The sequence below is a fragment of the Bemisia tabaci genome, chromosome 6, assembly GCF_918797505.1.
Source record: "Bemisia tabaci chromosome 6, PGI_BMITA_v3".
NCBI lineage: Eukaryota > Metazoa > Arthropoda > Insecta > Hemiptera > Aleyrodidae > Bemisia > Bemisia tabaci.
Window position 1 is genome coordinate 50,463,596 of NC_092798.1, and position 18,643 is coordinate 50,482,238.

General features: G+C 38.4%; 1 protein-coding gene across 8 annotated transcripts in view; it reads left to right on the forward strand.

Annotated features, from left to right (window-relative positions):
* LOC109034746 (uncharacterized) overlaps positions 1-18,372 on the forward strand; it is a 68,607-nt gene extending 50,235 nt beyond the window's left edge. For 6 of the 8 annotated variants that reach the window (XR_011900095.1, XR_011900096.1, XR_002009167.2 and 3 more), the window contains one exon: positions 14,020-18,372. Coding sequence is in view for 1 of the 8 variants with exons in the window: in XM_019048047.2 (XP_018903592.1) it covers positions 14,020-14,030 (11 nt within the window). In the remaining 7 variants the exon portion in view is untranslated. Of the gene's footprint in view, positions 1-12,501; positions 12,655-14,019 lie in introns of all 8 variants that reach the window. The other 2 variants (XR_011900094.1, XR_002009166.2) reach the window with 1 other exon arrangement.
* Positions 18,373-18,643: the final 271 nt, after the last annotated feature.

The window sequence follows — 18,643 nt, forward strand, 5'->3', positions numbered from 1 at the left end:
TGGAATCACAGAATCGTGTTTTATGGTTGCTTTCTTGATGTCCACCGGTCTCCCATATTTTGTAATGAGGAACTAATATTTCCATCTTACTCCATAAACGAGATATGTAAAACCAATTTCCCTCTGCAAATAGGTGCTTCTACAGACAAGTTAGAGATAGTAGTTCCTCATTGCAAAATGAAGAGCGGATAAAGAGTCTAAAAATAAACGATGTCATGCGATGTGCGCTTTGTCAGCCTCCTGATGCCTCGTTACGTCACACCGGAGTCACCGGACTTAGCTGAATCACTCCGTCCAATCCATCTCCGCGAAAAGCATATCGCTCGGCACCGGGCACCACTCCCTTCGCGGAAGGAGAGGGAATTCGCAGTCGCGAACTTGGGAGGAGGGGGGGGGGAGGCTCGAAAAGCCTCTTGGCATTCTTATTTTATGGCCACCTCACGGCTAGTGTTGTCAATTTTCAAACCTAGTAGGTTAATTTCCACGCGTCTAGTGAAGTGTAGTGGTTCCCTATTGCAAAATGTAATCCTAATGATGAAAGCACGCGAATTTTTCAACTCTGGTAGGGAAATCGGACCATCCGCAGAAAAGGCAACTTCATGGGGGTTCTCGAATACCTGAGCTTATCAAGCCAAGGCAGGGATAGCGCGCCGACTCAGGTTTTAGTAGCCTTCGACTCATTCCGCCGTGCTAAGGAAGAACGCCGTATGAACATTCGAGAGTTGCCAAATTTCCTTCGATAAAATGTTCATTTTTGAGGAAAGTTGCGAATATTTTTCCTTGAAATTTTCAGGATCTTTAGGTAAAATTGTGGACTAAATTATCTGTAAAATTGGGATGAAAATATTCATAAATTTACCAGAAAATTCGCGTTTTGTCAAAGGAAATTTGGCAACGCCTGAAAGCTCATTGCTCGGCAGCATTGTCAGTCTTGCCACGTTGAAGGGGCCCGGCCGCGGTTGGCACTCTTCAAATTGGACGTATTTCTATCAAACGGAACTATGTGCATTGTGACGTGAGCCTTGTAACGCATATATCCTTATGGGTCTCAGGGCTCATGTCTTAATGCACATAGTTCCGTTTGATAGAAATACGTCCAATTGATTGTTTTCCCGACGCAATGACGGTAATCTCACGGAACGAAGGATTTTCACAATGGCGCTAGTATTTACCGACCCAGTCAGTGGCGTGGCGTGCTTTGCTTATATCGATTGATCTGCCCCTTAAACCTATGGAAAAGTATCGATAAACAGGGTGTTCCCAGCGAACACCTTAATAATCGATTCTTTACCACAGCTTCAATTGGGGAAATATCGATGGATCGAAAAGCGCGCCACGCCACTGGATCTTGTCGATTCGTTACACTGTTTTTCCTCCGTTTAAATGTATGTAAAACTATCGATTTTCGTTGCGGCAGCTTGCCTCACCGAAATCGATATTTTCAATGAATTTAAATGGAGGAAAAACAGGGCTGCCAACTCTCTAGAATTGCCACGACTTCTGCTAAAATCAGGACCGTTCCGAGAGTAAATTGAACTAAATTTTGCCACAAAGAACTACTATTTCTAGTTTTTTTAGAAACAAAATATGCGCCGTAAGCTTCTCAGTACAGATAGGTGCTTTTATGTTTGAAACACGAATTGTAATTCCTCATTGAAAAATGAAGTCGGATGGTCACGTTGGCAGCTTTGAGTTAACGAGAGGAACGATTTGTTTTTTCTCTGACAAAAGAACGCGAATGGTACCAAAATCAACACAAAATTTTCGTTGGTTCGTGTTTCACATCATGTATTAACCGAAAGGAACCCGAGGTCACAAATATTTTTATCAGTGCAAAGTTCTTCTGATAGAAGATTTCTCTTCACTTTTCAGAACCTAGGGAAACTTTGGGGGAAAGTTTTATGAAATTAAACTGAATTTTCAACGCTGTAATTGATTAGAAAAGTTGGAGAGCTCTTGTCATCATAGACGAGTAGAACTTTGAAAAGTCAATAACCATGGAGTGAAATGGGAAGATACCCGCGCAAATGCGCGCGGCGATTGACAGCGAAACGAAAGCTCTCGCTCTTATTTCCTCACACTGATAAAAGTAGCCGTCGCGGGGGGGGGGGGGGGGGGTTGTGGAAAAAAGGCAGTTTTATTCTGCCGATGGCTAAAGTGCGAAACCACTCATTTCCGTTTGCAAAGCTGCAGACTCCCTTTCATCCTTTATTTTTTCTTTGGGAAACTAGTCAACTTAATTTCTTGAAAACTTCCTTGATTTTTCCCCTGTATCATCAGAATATTCCGTAGCGATTTCAAGCTCATTGTTGAGCTGTTTTTCTTCGAAAAAATAAAATAGGAGCAGAGATTTTAAATCACCGCAATAGTGACACGTGCGGTTTTGCACTTCAGCCATCGTTGTTACACACAGCAACTCTGCCGTGCTAAGGAAAAACGCCGTATGAGCCTTCAGACGTTGCCAAGTTTCCTCCAATAAAAACCGAAATTACTGGGAGAATTGTGAATATTATTTTCCAAAAATTTCAGATAATTTTGCATGCGATGTAGGCTTAAATATCCGAAATTTTCAGGTAAAAATAAGCATGGATGTTGTCAAAAATACATGTTTTATCAAGGGAAATTTGGCAACTCTCAAATGTTCATACGGCGTTTTTCCTTAGCACGGCAGAACTCATTATTAGTCCCTTCTGAAAACTGCTCCCGACGTCTGAAAAATAGAATCGCCATCAATGGGACCCTGCAGCGGCTGATTCTTCAAATTAATGACAGACAACGCGATAGACAAAGGACTCAAAGGAGACATAGTATGGAGTATGTAGCAATCCTGTTGGTTGAAAAGGGTGGTTCTTATAGACCAAGGGAGAAAATGATGGACTTAATCTAGGGTCTCTCGTAGGTTGCCTTTAGTTAGTCTATTACCCACCTCATTTGTCCATCGCAACCACCCGCTTCCACCAATAGGATTCCTTTTGTTCTCTTTGTTTATAGCTTTATCGATCAATTTCAACCATCGGCCCGCAGCTCGTAGTGACACGCCTTCAGCAAGAAACGAATCATCTCCTTGAAACAAGTGAATGATCGTCCATTTTTGACGCCGAGCACATGATTGAGACAGTGAGACACCAAGTATCGAGGATTTATCGTGGCCCCTTCATGAGCCGCGCCATCGCAATTTTTGCACGCCAGAGCCGCGTCTACGTGCGTGGGCGGAGCGCATGGCATTGAATTTCAAATGCTGTGCAGAATCTTGATCAAATACTGAACTCAGAGGCAGAGAGGTCGATCAAATAGATGCTGAAGTTGATGGATTTTCTCAAAGAACGAGGGACCTGCACCAAAGCAAATTTTTCAGATGAACGATTTCCGTCGAGTTTTATAAGAAACATGGAGAACACACTTTGACCAAAGGCGGATCCAAGGGGAGACATGGGGAGCGTATCCCCCGTTCGCATGAAAATAAGGAATAAGGAAAAGGAAAGAAAGAAGGAAGGAAGGACGCCCTGATTTGGTAATTGTTCATGGCGGAATGAAGAATTTGCATGCAAATTATTTATTGCTTCATCTGAAAGTGCTTAAAGAGCTGATTTCACAGTATTTTTCATAATTGTTTAATGATATGGGAAATAGTATAAAAATGTACTTAAAAGTGAGAAAATGCACCGCCTAATGACGTCGTCAGGCAGCATTTCCCATTTAAACATACGTATTTTAGCAGCCCTGGTAAAAATTGGCAGTAGAATCTGAGTTCCAAAATACCACAGACCTACAGCCGCCTGTAAGATTTCCAATAGCTTCTATAGCCGGCTACACAATTTTTTACGGCCTTCTATAGCCGATGGCGACTAAGCAACAGTCAGGCGATAAAGTGTATGCTAAACGTTACTAATAACGGATGCTAGGACTTAGTGAGTTTTTGGACTCCTGCTCTCTTTTTGGACCATAGTAATTAGTATGTAGATTTTTTTGCGAGGAAAGCTCCGTAATTTTGATGGATGCCTGCCATTCCTAATATATTAGAGCGCCTTCAGTTTCGTATGATACTGTGCAATGCCTCTGGTGTGAAATAGTTGCTTTAAGTGCCGTGGCACGCTGCGGCGCGGCAGGCGGGCAGCCAGCGCTAAACGCGCATTGGCGCCTACAAACCTAACTGGGATACTTCACGCGTTACGCAATGCGTGAAGTATCCCTGTTAGGTTTGTAGGCGCCAGTGCGTCGCCGCTTTGCTTTGTGTTCGGCTCTAATATTTAATCTGGCGGAGTCAGCGTTATTCAACTCATGATTTTGAAATGTTCGCACATCCTGTATGGATTATTCTCGTTATACAATATGTAATTGATGAAAAAAAATATGTATTAAAGGAAAATATAACGTGTGTTTTGTAAATATTAAGGTGGTTCCGTATCAAACGTAATGATTTCCAAAGCACACGAATCTCTACACAATATCTTATAGCCTTTTATAATCGATGGCGAAAAAGCAACAGCCAGGCGATAAAGCCGTAGTTAAATCCGTGTGGATAACTGAAAGTCAGTTGGTTTTTTTTAAGTTAAAGAAACGTTGTTTTGATATCGTTTTTTAACTTAAGTTTAACGATAACAAGACGACGCCTTTTTAACTCCGAAAAACAGATGCACAGTTTTATCCGCACGGCTTTAACCCAAACAGCCAAATTTTGTCGACAAGAAACGACGCTTCAAGTCAAAATTATATTTCAATAATTTTTCTTTTCAGTGCCTCGTATAGTTTGACCAATCATTTATATTATTGTAACAAAATGCCAGCTGTCCGCTGCATGAACGTTACATTAAAACTTATTTGGACGTATTCCTGCTAAACGGAACTATGTGCAATATGTCGTGAGCCCTGTTATGCAAATATTCTTATGGGTCTCAGGGCTCATGTCTTAATGCACATAGTTCCGTTTGGAAGAAAGACGTCCATTTCGAGTACCCTCTCTCTCTCCATCGATGAATGATTCACTTCGTGAATCAGTCGTTGGTCTAGAATATACCATAAATTTAGCGGAACGGCCACTTGTATTACGATTAGGTATCTACCACTTCGTTTTCTTTTCCGTTCTTAACATCGGCGAATGCCAAACTATGACTCATATTAGAAGAATTATTACAAAGCACTCAAAGAATGATGAAGGTGAATTGTTCGGATCCCGAAGTTTTTCACCCATGCTACAGAAATACCTCGAGCCATAAATTGGACTTAATGATCGTTTATCACGTTGTAAAAAAACATTGCTGTCGGTTTGGCCATTTAGTTTCCGTAGCTCGACGATGAAGTGAAGGGGAAAGTGTTTCTGTCACCTATTTCTTATTTTTACTTGACCGTCTTGAAAAGCACTTCGTTTGAACCAAAAACGTCATAGCCCAGCAGATTTAGAGTTTTTTTTAAAAAAAAAAAATAAAATAAAATAAAACAATATATTTCGGATGACTTCATTTCGATTTTTCCTATAATTATTTAATGTATAAGCACAGCAGAACGCTCGAATTTCGAGAATTCATGATATGCGCAGAAAGCATGAAAATCTTAAATCAGCAATTTTCGGAATGATTGAAAAAAGCTCGATTATACGATTCATATCAAGTCTGCAACGTCGTAAACGGAATCACGTGGTTTCGCTATTCGGCCATCGATCTATGCATGATTAAGGTGATTCGATGGACGCCATATTTTGTATCAGAACGGCATGCGATACATCGCATCAATGGGTTCCATTTTTTTAGCTACTCGTCATTTTCCTCCAATTTTGAGATCGCAATTCTGTTGTCAGGAGACTAAAGCACTCACTGCTTACCAATTTTAACAAAGTAATTCAACGTAATAAAAGCCTGGTTTTTTTAAAGAGTAAACATCGCATTCGAGTGCAGTTTCGCTATTAGTATCGAATGCGATGTTTTCTCTCTCGATTGTTAAGGTGTTCATCGCGAACACCTTGCTTATCGATCCTTTTCTGTAGGTTTAAATGGCAGATCAATCGATGGATCGCCAAGCACGCCACGCCACTGAACCATAGAGTACATAGAGTCGTAATGTAAGTGGGAGAGCTGGCGCCACTTTTAAGCATTTTCCAGGTCCCGAATTCCGAGACTCCTGTGTGACGCCGGGTCACTTTTTCGATACATAATCGATTGTTTGCGATACACAGGTGCCCGGCCACCGATGACAACAACAACAACAACAACAACAACAGAGGAGATAGGAATTACCACGTATTCCAAACCGCCATTTTGGATCGAAAATGTATCGAAAAAGCGACCCGAACTCGGCGCACACCGGGCTCGGAATTCGTCGAGCAGAACATGGCGCCAGCTCTCCCATTTACATTACGACTCTATGTACTCTATGCACTGAACCCATAGTACCGTACATACGGGCAGGCGAGAAGGAGCAACGTGCTTCTGTCAGGATCTCGGTTGATCGACCACAATTCCCCGTTCCGCAGATGTAAGAACGTAACTCGATTTCAACTTGAGCCTCGAAACGTACGGGATTAAAGGTAATGAAGGGCTCATCTCAACGAGCTGTTACGCCGTTACGTCACCCGGGCGTCGAATTGTCCGCAGCGACATCCTGCGTGGGCCGACGTTATCCGGCCGGCCTCGTCATTGAAGGCACGGCATCCGAGCGCCGAGAAAAAACACCGTATGTGCTTTCCGACGTTGCCAAATTTCTTCTGTGATAACACGCATTCTTGAAGGAAGTTATGGATATTTTCACTTGAAATTGCCAGATGAACTAGATAAAATTGCGAGGAAAATTCTCGACAAAAGTGGGGAAGAATGGACCACTAGACTAGGTACGAATTTCAGCATTCTGATACATGTTTATTATCCAAAATTTCACGTAAAACACGATGCGTAAAACAAAAATTACCGAAATCAACTTCTTACAAAGATATTTAATGATTCCTGATGCGTGAATTCAAACCACCCGCTCATTAAAACTCAATGCTCTACGTGATTCACATTGCAGCTAAACATTATCATGACAGTCTTTGCGATATAAAAAATCTGGCAAACTATCAGTCTGGACGGTTTGGCTCAGGTATATCAGATTGCTTATATTTTGAACAACATATCGTGGGGGATGAACAGTGTTCGATTGAGAAGCTTGGTGAAACCATTGTACTGCGCGATTTGACTCACGTAGAGCTTTGAGTTACTTGTGGGCGGGCAATTCAAATTCCTCGTAACCAATGTGAAATAAAAACGTTAATATCTTCGTTAGAAGTTGGTTTCAGTAATTTTCGTTGTGCGAATCGTGTTTTACGTAAAATTCTGATTAAGAAACTTATATCAGATTACTTAAATTCGTACCTTGTCTAGTGGTCCATTATTTGAAAGTTTCCCTGAAATTTCGGATTTTATCAAATGTAACTTGGCAACGTCCGGAGGCTGGTTTGACGTTTTTCCTTAGCGCGGCGGCACACGACCAGCATCTCGAGTTAATGGAAAACACTATCGGTTGAACCTCCTGCTGGTGAAGAACCGCGCGACTGTAATTAGTATTCAGTGGACAGCCGCGGTTTTTGCACGAAACAGCAGGGTGTCAATGTCTCTATCTCTCATCCCACCATTTGAAGGCGTGACTGCTTCCTGGCGCTCCGACTGGACCAGTGGCTTGAAAGTTGGCTACGCTCTTTTCCCTCCATTTAAATGTATGTAAAACTATCGATTCTTCTGAGGCAGCTTTCCGCACCTGAATCGATATTTTTAATGGATTTAAATGGAGGGACAGCAGTGTTTCCAACTTGCAAAATCGGCATTGATAGAAGCGTCGACCTCCAAATTTATCTTATCCGGAAAATCACCCTAATTGGTTTTTATTTGGAGTTTTTTGGGGTTTTAAAACTTGATGTTTGTTAAATTGTTAAGGGAAAAATCAGCTAATCTGTTAGCCGCAGACATTGTTTATACCATTCCCTGTCCAGCGACTAGCGATGCTGCACAAGTGAACATTGGATCGAGTCAACAGGAGAGGTCGGACAAAATTCGGAAACTTTAAATACAACTCCGCTTATACAAAACTTTGTGGTTCCAAAAGTGGTTCCATTGGTTTCCTCGTGAATTTTTTTTTCCATTTGTGCTCCTTTAAATGTATAATGTTACGAATTAAACACCAAAATTTACAGTTTTAGTCCTATCTTTCATATCCGACCTCTCTGATTGACTCCATCCACCGTGTGTCGTTCCGTCAACGTCAGGAAAGGATATCACCCGCACAACTTCGCCGTATAGCAATGATACGGTTTGATCTGGGGAACAATGTCTGAAAGTGCGATATCCCTGCACAATCGAGTTCGGATGGAGGTCAAGAGGCGTGACCAATTGCATCGACGCAATGTTTCCCCCGGTTATTTATTTTTCAGGATTTTCAGTAGTCCGAACGCGAATCCATCGACAAACCCGTGGATCGATCGACAAATCCGTGAATCGAACCAAATATTACGGTTTAAAATGTATGCAGAATATTCTGCTGTAATGTATTTGGTTGAGGTTGAACAGTACGTCTCATAATGAATAATGACCACTTTTCTGCAAGAACGGATGGGAAGGAACCAGGGCCGGATTTACCTACTTGCAGCCCATGGGCCGCCTGTATTTTGCCGCCCCCTTCTCATTCTTTTTGAATCATCAATACAAACCATCAAGTTTACTTACCATCGCGTTTACTCATGTTGGGCTCTTTTTTTGTGGAAGCCCTGTCAACACTGGCAAAAGTTCACGGAACTTTGCGCGAAAGTTAAGTTCCGTAAACGTATCTCTGTGTGGACAAGGGCCTTTCATTAATAAGAGATGAACGAAAAAATTATGAAAGAATAAACATGAATATGGTTTAATAATTTTAACTTCCGCCGGCGCGCCATCCACACTGTGTTTGGCGCAATGCGTGAAGTATTCCTACAGTCTTGTAGGCGCTATGCTTTTCACGCCGCGCCGACCGCTGGCCGCTCTGTGTTTGGCGCAGTGCGTGAAGTATTCACACAGCCTTGTAGGCGCTATGCGTTTCACGACTACCGCTGCTGACCGCAGTGCGTGAAGTATTCGTGGAGTCTTGTAGGCGCTAATATGTGTTTCATGCTGACCGACGCGCCGAGGACTTCTCCTTTTCATCTCAAGTCCGTGTCACCATTGCTCTCTGCGCCGCGCCGCTCCAGGCCAACTTACGTGTTCGGTTTCTCTCTTAGATTGAGTAGTGAAAGGTGCTGTCTCTTGTATCACCGTAAGACGAAAAAATTAAAATTACTATACTTTAACTCTCAGGAAATGAGAGATTTTTTCGCCTTTTCTCGTTTCTAATGTTTTTTTCTAAATCAGATTTTTTTGATAACTACATTTGAAAAAATTGCAAAATTTGTCGCCATGGGCCGCGGCCCATGTGGCCACCCCCTAAACCCGGCCCTGGGAGGAACTCATCATTTTTCCAAGATCTTCTCCAGCAGGGTGATATTTTATTTCATCATCTGTTGGCTTAAAAAAATGCAAGCTAATGCTCTGAAAAATTCAAAAGAACATACCTAGCCAAAGGTTGTTTTCCTTCCTCGACATAAATACAAAATACAGAGGCGACTCTTGGAATTTGGCAACGCTGTTTTTCCTACTTTTAAAAGTATGTAAACAATCGATTCTCGAGGCAGCTTGTCTCGCCTGAAATCGATATTTTTAACGGATTCAAAGGGAGGATTAACAGTGTTGCCAACCTAATATAATCGCCACTGCTTAAATAACACAACATTTGACCAGATTCATGAACGTATCGGGACGAAACAGACGAAAATTCGACCCCGGAACGAATCCTCTCAATTCCCATTGTCTAGTGGTCCAATTTAGGACGAGCGTCGTGTCCGAAGATTCGGCAGCAGAGCATGAATAATTAGCGATCGACACGCGTGAACACGGGATGATGATGGTCGCCCCGCGGAGGAATAATCGAATTTTCGAATTTTCCCCGTGAGATCCGCTGTGAAGTAGGCGAATTATTTCTTCGGAGCGGCAACTCAGCGCTGGAGCTTTGGAATTATTGCATCGGGATCGACCTTTCGGGGAGTAATAGCTGCTCGTCGCCAACGATGTGGTAACTAATTGCCGCGAGTTTTGAGCCGCGCTCGGAGCATCGGCACGGAACTCATCGGTGCGATTTTTAACGCATCGGTGAATGACAGACGCGCCGACTGGAGCACTGCCATGCTAAGGAAGAACGCCGTATGAGCCTTCAAACGTTTCCAAGTTTCCCTCAATAAAAACCAAATTTTCTAGGAAAATTGTGAATATTTTTTTCCAAAATTTTCAGACTATTTTGTACGCAATTTAATCTAAAATATCTGAAGATTCCAAAGAAAAATGTGCGTAAATGTCAAAAATTCATGTTTTATCGAGGGAAATTTGGCAACTCTCGGATGTTCATACGGCGTTCCTCCTTAGCACGTTAGAGCACGTTAGAGTACGCACCATTTTCATGACGAGAGCCGACTAGAGTACTGCCGTCTTAAGGAAAAACGCCGTATGAACCTTCAGGTCTTGCCACATTTCCCCTGGCAAGTCGCTAATTTTTTGGAAAAGTTTTGAATAAAATTTTCGCCAATTTCTCAGATAATTTTGTCTGTAATTTGATCTAGAGTGAATGAAAATTTCAAGGAAAAATGCTCACAATTTTCCTCAAATATAAGCATTTTATCGAAAGAAATTTGGCAACTCTCGAATGTTATGGAAAAACGCCGTATGAACCTTCAGGTCTTGCCACATTTCCCCTGGCAAGTCGCTAATTTTTTGGAAAAGTTTTGAATAAAATTTTCGCCAATTTCTCAGATATTTTTGTCTGTAATTTGATCTAAAGTGAATGAAAATTTCATGAGAAAATGCTCACAATTTTCCTCAAATATAAGCATTTTATCGAAAGAAATTTGGCAACTTTCGAATGTTCATACGGCGTTCTCCCTTAGCACGGTAGAGTAGCTTCATAGAAAAAGTAAAGGGGACGGACACGTTCCCTCCAAAAATTTCTTTTTTATCTTCTTTCGATTGATAGTTCAAGAAGGGGTGGGGAGTGGGGGAGTGCCACTTGTAAACCGAAGTTGGGGTCTGCAGCCCCTTCCTATGGGGGTGGGGGGCTGAAACTTTTGGGGAGCCCCAATAGTAGCTAACATTGATCCATGAACATCTCCAAAGTTTCGTTTCAAAATATTAATCAGGTAAAATTTTAGAGGGAGTTGAATGGACTTTTGCGACACCCTGTATAGCTAGCCCCAAAATGACGACAGTAGCGACTGTATAAGTCATAGAGTGAGATAATAGATCGACTCTAGTATTGATGTGAAAGGGATGTTGCCAACCTTTGATGGTTATCACTTCCTGCCAACCTTGTCGTATCGAAGAGAGTATTTCGACTTGATTCTTGCCTTTTTCCGAATAGCATTTTTGAGAATTATGACGGCCTTGGTTTTCCATTGATCCTCCTCTTCTTTTCCCGGCTCCCTTTATTTTCTCAACGTGACATTTCTAACAGTTGGAAACTTGCAAGGGATTTCGCAGAAATTTTTCTCTTCTTTTATGATTTGCTTCCTCGCATTATTCTATGTGGAATAGAAAGTGTCAAGTGTAGAGCTTCTACTCGCTTTGTCCTCATCATTCTAATGCCTCTAAATGTATGTATATACACAAGCTTCTTTTATTTTCTTCATTCCGCTGCCTCCATGAATTTTCATTTACCTACTAATTATTTTATTTAAGTAATTTTTAACAACCGCTGTATTATTTTGGCTTTAGTTTCTTTTATTCAGGTCGCACATTATTTTTATGGTTTCTTTTACTCTATTGGTTCAATTTTATTCTCATTATTTTGCCCTGTTTTATCATATTAGAAAAATGCAATTTCTTTCCTTTTTTTCTTCTTTTTTACTTTTGAGTTCGATTTCTTTGTCTGTTGGGCCTATATCAATTATTTCTATTCATTAGGAAAAATAATTTTCATTCTACAATACATAATAAATCAGTGAATTTTACAAGCATCCATTTTTTTTTTGTTAGTATTTTTTACAAACATTTTTAAGAAAGGACAATAAAATCCAGTGAGACTTTTTTATACTAATTACTTGTGAAAAAATTTTAAATGACGTCCGGCTGTTTTGTGAGCTCGAGTTAATTATTATGAAAGCTTTATAAGATCACAACTCTAAGATTGTTTAATTTTTTTTGACTCAACTTAAATTAAAGGTAGCTCGGACATTTGTTTTGAGCCCCTAGTTTCAATGCTTCAAGAATCTAAATTCCCTCTGTTGTTATTTCATAAAAGCAGTTTTTCATATAATTGATTTTTTTCTCATTTAAATCCTCCGGAAAGATTGTGTTTCCTCGATAAATCCTTTTGATTTTGATACGTCTAGTTTTTTTAATCTATGGAATCAGAGCAAGTCAGAGATTTGAGACAAGCTGCCAAAGATTTACCTCCTTTTTACAAAAGGTTGTATATAATTATTCTGTTTAGTTGTGATCCGTTATCCTGCAGCCGAAACCACTGTCATTTATAAACAAATGGCGTAACCTTCAATTGCATTGCTGAATTAACTCTTCACTACGGGCATGGCTATCAAAATTATTTAAGGACAACTGACAACCACTTCCTCTAAAGTTTTGTTTTGTGAGTGTTCTTATCTCTTCATTTATTTTAATTTTTTCTTCCTAATTTATAGTCTTATCCTTTTACATTCTAAAATATCAATACCTACGTTCCTCTCGTAAGTTTTATTTTATCACAGTAAGTCTTTTTTTAGTTGAACTCAGAGCACTCCAGCTTCCTAGCACTTCGTTCAAGTATGTCAAAATGTCTAATCATAGCTTTTGTGGTAGCAGGCATTTTTTTTTTTTTTTTTTTTTTTTTAACACACGATAACTACTACACTTCTTGGCCAATAATTATTATTCTCTGCTTCTCTCAATTAAATTTCCAAATGGTGCGGGAATTATAGGTTGATACTATATATTTCTTTTCAATTTTCTCTTTTATTTATTTTGGTCATATTTTGCTGCCTCTAGGATTTTCAGTTTGTGCTGTGACTGATAATTTCTTCAATGAAGCTCTAAATAATTCTTTAAATCCTGACCATCATATTCAGTTTCAGCACATTACTGAAATAAGTGAATAGAATGGAAATTTAACGGTAGGGCAAGAACAAAGCAAGCCCCTTAAGACATGTTAACCAATTGGAACCAATTTGAAGGAAAACTTGCCAGAAACTTTAAAAACTTCTAAAATTAATTCATAAACTAGAGCAAGGGTGCAAAAAGCATTGTGCCTTCAGCCTTCACATTTCTTCTGGCAGTCTCCACATATTATGAGGCTACCTTTACATCGTTGTCCATTGAGGGCTGCGCACATCACCATTTTCTCCGCGTAAAAGAGGACCAACAAAGAGTTTCCTTCGCAGAAAGTAAAGCGCTTAGAAGTTTCGTTCTCTCAAAATAACACGTTTAAGAGTTTCCTTCGCAAAAAGTAGAGCCTCCTACACCTTTTGCTCCTTTTTAGACGTCTTTACATTAATCCTGGGACCGGTTGATTGTGGTTTTTTCTATATCCCTCAGTAAGAGATCAGCCTTTATTGTTCACATTAAAATTAGCTGAATCAATTTTTCCTCTGGCACAAAAACCAAATTCAATAAATCTGAAATCAACCATTGCAACTAAATTTGTTGTTAGACTATTCATTAGAGATACAATTCAGAAAGCTCTCCCTCCTTCTTTGCTGCGCATGCGGCACTTGTGATCTTACTAAGGAAAGTTCAGCATACGGGAAACATTACATCATTTGAAAACACATCACTGGTACACATTATCGTTTGGTACCTATCGCCTCTGACACAGAGTCCATCAATTGCTCAAGTTTTCTTAACAGTTTTCTTTTGATAGAAGACAATGGAACAAAATTACACAGACCTAATAATTGTCAATATCCTAAAATTAATAGCTGACTGGAGGAACCTAATGATTTTTTCTTTTTTGTTTCAGGTTTTGTTTAAATTCAACCGTCGCAGCTTTCCTTTCAATGGCACTCAATTTTTCTAACTCGTAATTTTTTTTTTATTTTTTCATGTTTGTTGATACTACTTAGCTCTTGGTCATGAACCATGCATTCTGTGAAACCTTTTTTACATTTGTTCTCGCTTAAGTACTATTTTTTAAGAGACCACCTTTTCTAGTTTTATGTTATAAGTAAGTGCGTGGGTAAGAATTTACATAAGTAGGAGGTACGTTTAAGTTTGCTGCTCTCAGAAAGTCTCTTTCTTACAAAAAACTTCTTCAACTTGCATCAATGTCCAACTTTTCAATCAAATAAATTCCAACTAAGGATGCATTTTCAGTTCAACTTTTGTATTTAAACATCTTGGAGGCTGATCGTGAGCTGATCAGAGAATGGTCTCCTTACTTAGATTGAAGAGACAGAAGAGTAAATCATAAAGCGGTATCAATTTTCCCTCCATTTAATCTAAGAAAATAAATATTTTATTGTAGAAGAGCTACTCCTAGCTCCTTCAATTGTGTAACATGTGTCATTTGATAAAACCTCCTACGAAAAATAATTGCCCTTCGACTCCTAAGCTCAGATTTCCTAAGACTTCATTACTTTTTCTCACCAAGTTTGCTATGGAGCTTTTGTGTAAACTTTTTTTTTTCATTTGATGTTTGCATAAATATATGTGCGATATTGTATGTCTTTCTCAGCTTATTGTTTATTTTTTAAAAACAAGGAAAAGCAAAGGACGCCAGTTTTTACTTACAACTTCTATTTTCTAATGATGAAGTCCTTTTATTATTTCACCAAATTTTTGAAGTAGAAATTTTTGTTCAGGAACAGCATTTTATCTAAAAATTTAATTAAATATTAATGGATGTATGATCATAGTGTATATGTCATGCTTGAAAGATGCATTTAAATTTGAGCTTTGCTCAATTTAGTAGACTAAAAGAGCAAAATGTTTTTACCGTACCTTAGCCTTTTTATTAAAGTTGTTAATTTTATTTTTACAATAGTCTGATGCAAATGTGTGAATATTAATGTGTAACCTATTGAAAATCATTTAACTCTAACTTCATCACTTATTCTCAGGTTTTTCCAAATTTCTGTACCTCATGGTTTTTTCTGAAACTTTCTTCGTCTTTTTTTTCCCATGAATTCTTTTAGAAGTTGTCTATTTTCAAACTAGAGAGGATCACCACGCCTAAGATTCAGAGATTCCTTTCAATCACTGGTAATTTTATGAGTTCCAGGTGGACTAAATAAGCTTTTGCCGAAGCAGTGCGCGGCACAAATTCCCCCTTACTTATTCTGTGCAAGTAGCTGTTTTGGGTTATTTTGTAATATATTTTGTCTTTTCAATGCACAAACCGCCTAAGAAAGTATTTGAATCCAGGTCAAACTTAGTAAAAGCAAAGTTTCTCATACTGACATTTCAGTTGTATTCAGCTTGTACACTTCCTTTTTTACTGCAAAAGTACAGTTTCTTATTTTTCAATTTTTGAATCTCTTCCTTTTTACGTTGAACTTTTCTGGCACAGTAATTTTACAATTAAATTTGCTGTTTTTTGTTAGATTTAGCATTTTTTTTGGAATGGCACAATTTTTATTGCCACTTGAATCATGATGAAAGAGGACTTCAAAAACGTAACTTAAAGGCTGCCATTTTTACTTAGAAGGTAACAGTCTTGAATGATAGTTTTGAAATTAGTTCCATTTGGACCGCGTTAAACAGAAAGGAACCAAGCCACGTCAGCTATTGCCAAATTTGATCGGGCAATTTAATTTTTTACATGGAAACTTTTGTGCACATTTTTGTGCAAATTTCGGTGAATTTTCTCCATAAAACAAAGCAAATTCCTTAAAATTTTCAAAGGAATCCGCTCTAACGTTCTCTCGTAAAAAATCAAATGTCCCTGTTCAATTTGGCAATAGTTGATGTGGCTTGGTTCCTTTCTGTTTAACGCGGTCCATTTAACCAGGAGTAAATGATTGTCTTTTCACATTTATTTTAATCAGAAGGATTTCATTTTAAGAGCATTGATGTTATGTGAGCAAAACTGAGTTGTTGATTGAAACTGAGTTGTTGAATATCATCCGTCTTCTGATGATTCTTCTGATCTACCTACTCTAAACTTTCAATGGCATTCGTAAGCCGTGAATGATGCATACTAAAAGACGGTCAAACACTTTTTGAGATATTATTGTCCTTCTTTGTTTGTTTTTTTTTTTAATTTTTTTTTTTTTTTTTTATAACATAGGTTTACTATCTAAATCTTAATTGCGTAGGAGTGAATGTGTTTTTGTTTATTCTTCATTGTAAATAGTTTTTTTAAGTTCAGAGCAAGTACCTAACTGATGGTCCAATACACAAAATATCTTGTACTTTAACATAATCTACATTTCTGAAGAAGTTCTTCCCTTTGGTGGTAAATTTCTTTTTCTTCCTCATGTCAGTAATTTTGGACATTTTTTTCCCCAGCAAGAGAAAAGCTTGCAGGTTTTAAGCGTAGCTTCATTATTATTTGAATGGTTTTTCATTCTCAATGTTGCAAAGTCATTGTCGTGAAGCAAAATTTTGCCACGCCCCCTATATGTTTGAAGGTTTGTTTCTTTTCTAATCTGAAGTTACAACAGTATCTATGATTTCATTGAGAGGAGAAAGAAAGATATCATTCCAAAGGGAAGTGAAACAGTGTTACCAATATATGCCTGGTCTGAACTCCCAAGTTTTTTATTTTTCAACTATTTCCCCAACATTAATTCATCTTCTTTGAAATACTTATTAAGTATTCCTTTTCTTATGAGTTAACCATTTGGCACCTGATTGTATCTTTCACTCTCCCTCTACCTGTGCCCCTTTTTTCTCTCCTTTAAGTACTTTCACTTGATTGTAAAACTCAAGAAAGTAATTCATTATTAGAACTTAAACCAAAATCGTCGTTACGAATCATGGATGAGTGCATCCATTAAAATTGATTTTCTTCGGTGTCATTCCATTTTATACAACGCATGTGTTAGAGAATGTAAGAGCCTCTCAAGATAGTGAAAATTAATTTAAGGATCAATTTAGTTACGCAAATTTAAGGATTCTTCGAGATTTTTCAGTGGTTTCAAATTGGAATGCCATTCAAAGGATTCCTTTGAGAATTGCAAGTAATTGCTAACCAAAATTACGTCAACTCATTAAATCATCTAGCCTGGAACATCGTAAAAATATCATAGCTGTCAGGTTGACATTGACCTTTCCGTAATTTCTACTCTCTATCACATGCTGCGTATATCAAAGCTACCGCCCATTAAATTTAAAACATCAGTAGGAAAAAAGCTGGTATTCTCTTATTGTGTGATGAATTCAATATTTGGTTTTTTATGCCTTTAAACAACATTTCTGGTTTTAAATGTTAATGATGTTTACCTTGGCCGTGAAAAAGTGACTTTTTCTCACTCAACATGTTTTTTGTTTTTTTTTTTTCTAGGTATTTCTACACACTATACTCGTGAAAGTAGGTGTTTTTGCTTGTTCAGTTTTTTTAATTCCCTCTATTAAATGTGTAGGCGTCAATTGCATTAAATAAACTGAACTTGTGTTGGGTGCCAGAAAAAAATACTCACCGAGCAAAGCACTCGTACACTGAGGTGAGCATTTTGCTAGAATTCCCAAAATGTGATAGGATATTTACCTCCAACTACGACTTGTGTAAAAGAAGGGTGTTATTTCTGTGAGGAATAAGAATAAAAAATTCTGAACAACTGAACTCTCTATTTAAATTTTTGTGTTCATGCGTCACATTTGAACCAACTCAATTGCGCATACTGATTTTCAGTGAACATAGTATGTTTTAACTTTGACCCAAGGCCTTGACTCCGAAGAACACTCACACTGTCAGTCGTACAAAATTTGAACTTAATTGCAGAGCTTTCAAGAAAACATTAATGGACTGGATAAATGAAAGTTGACCAAGTCCACGATTTGGAGTTGAGTCTCTTGGTTGCAGCAATCCGTTTTGAGGAAATTATTTAATTGCAGATTTTTTCACACGACACAGTTCAGCAATTATTTGGATGAAAATAACCTAGGAAACAATGCAGCGCCTTGTTGTGTCCGATTTTGTTTGAAGTTGAATCTAACTGTGCCAAATATGTCCACAATCGGTAGTTTACATAAGCATTTTTCTGTTTCAACCCCAACTGATATTAATGTTTTCCCCCAATCAAATGTCGAACAATAAATAACTTTATTCATGTGCCTGATATGAAGCTTTATTTATATTATGTAAGTGTTCTTTTTTCATATTTCTGCTATCTGTATTTATAAATATTAAAAAACTAAATTATTACCGCAAGTCTGTTGTTCCTTTAACTTCATTGGCCCTCTATCTAAAGCCTAAAGAAAAATGGTACTTGACTCAAATTTAGCCAATAGTCAAAGCCAACTTAGTCCATTCTAAAGCTCACAAGAACACATGAAACTTGGCAAATTCAACTTTTAGGGCACTCTCTTACTGATAATATCAATAGGCCTCATATCACTAATTATAAGTCATTTAAGGAAAACTAAGTCGAAAATTGCAGCATTGACCATTTACACAGACACAATTTTGAGTGATTGGGATA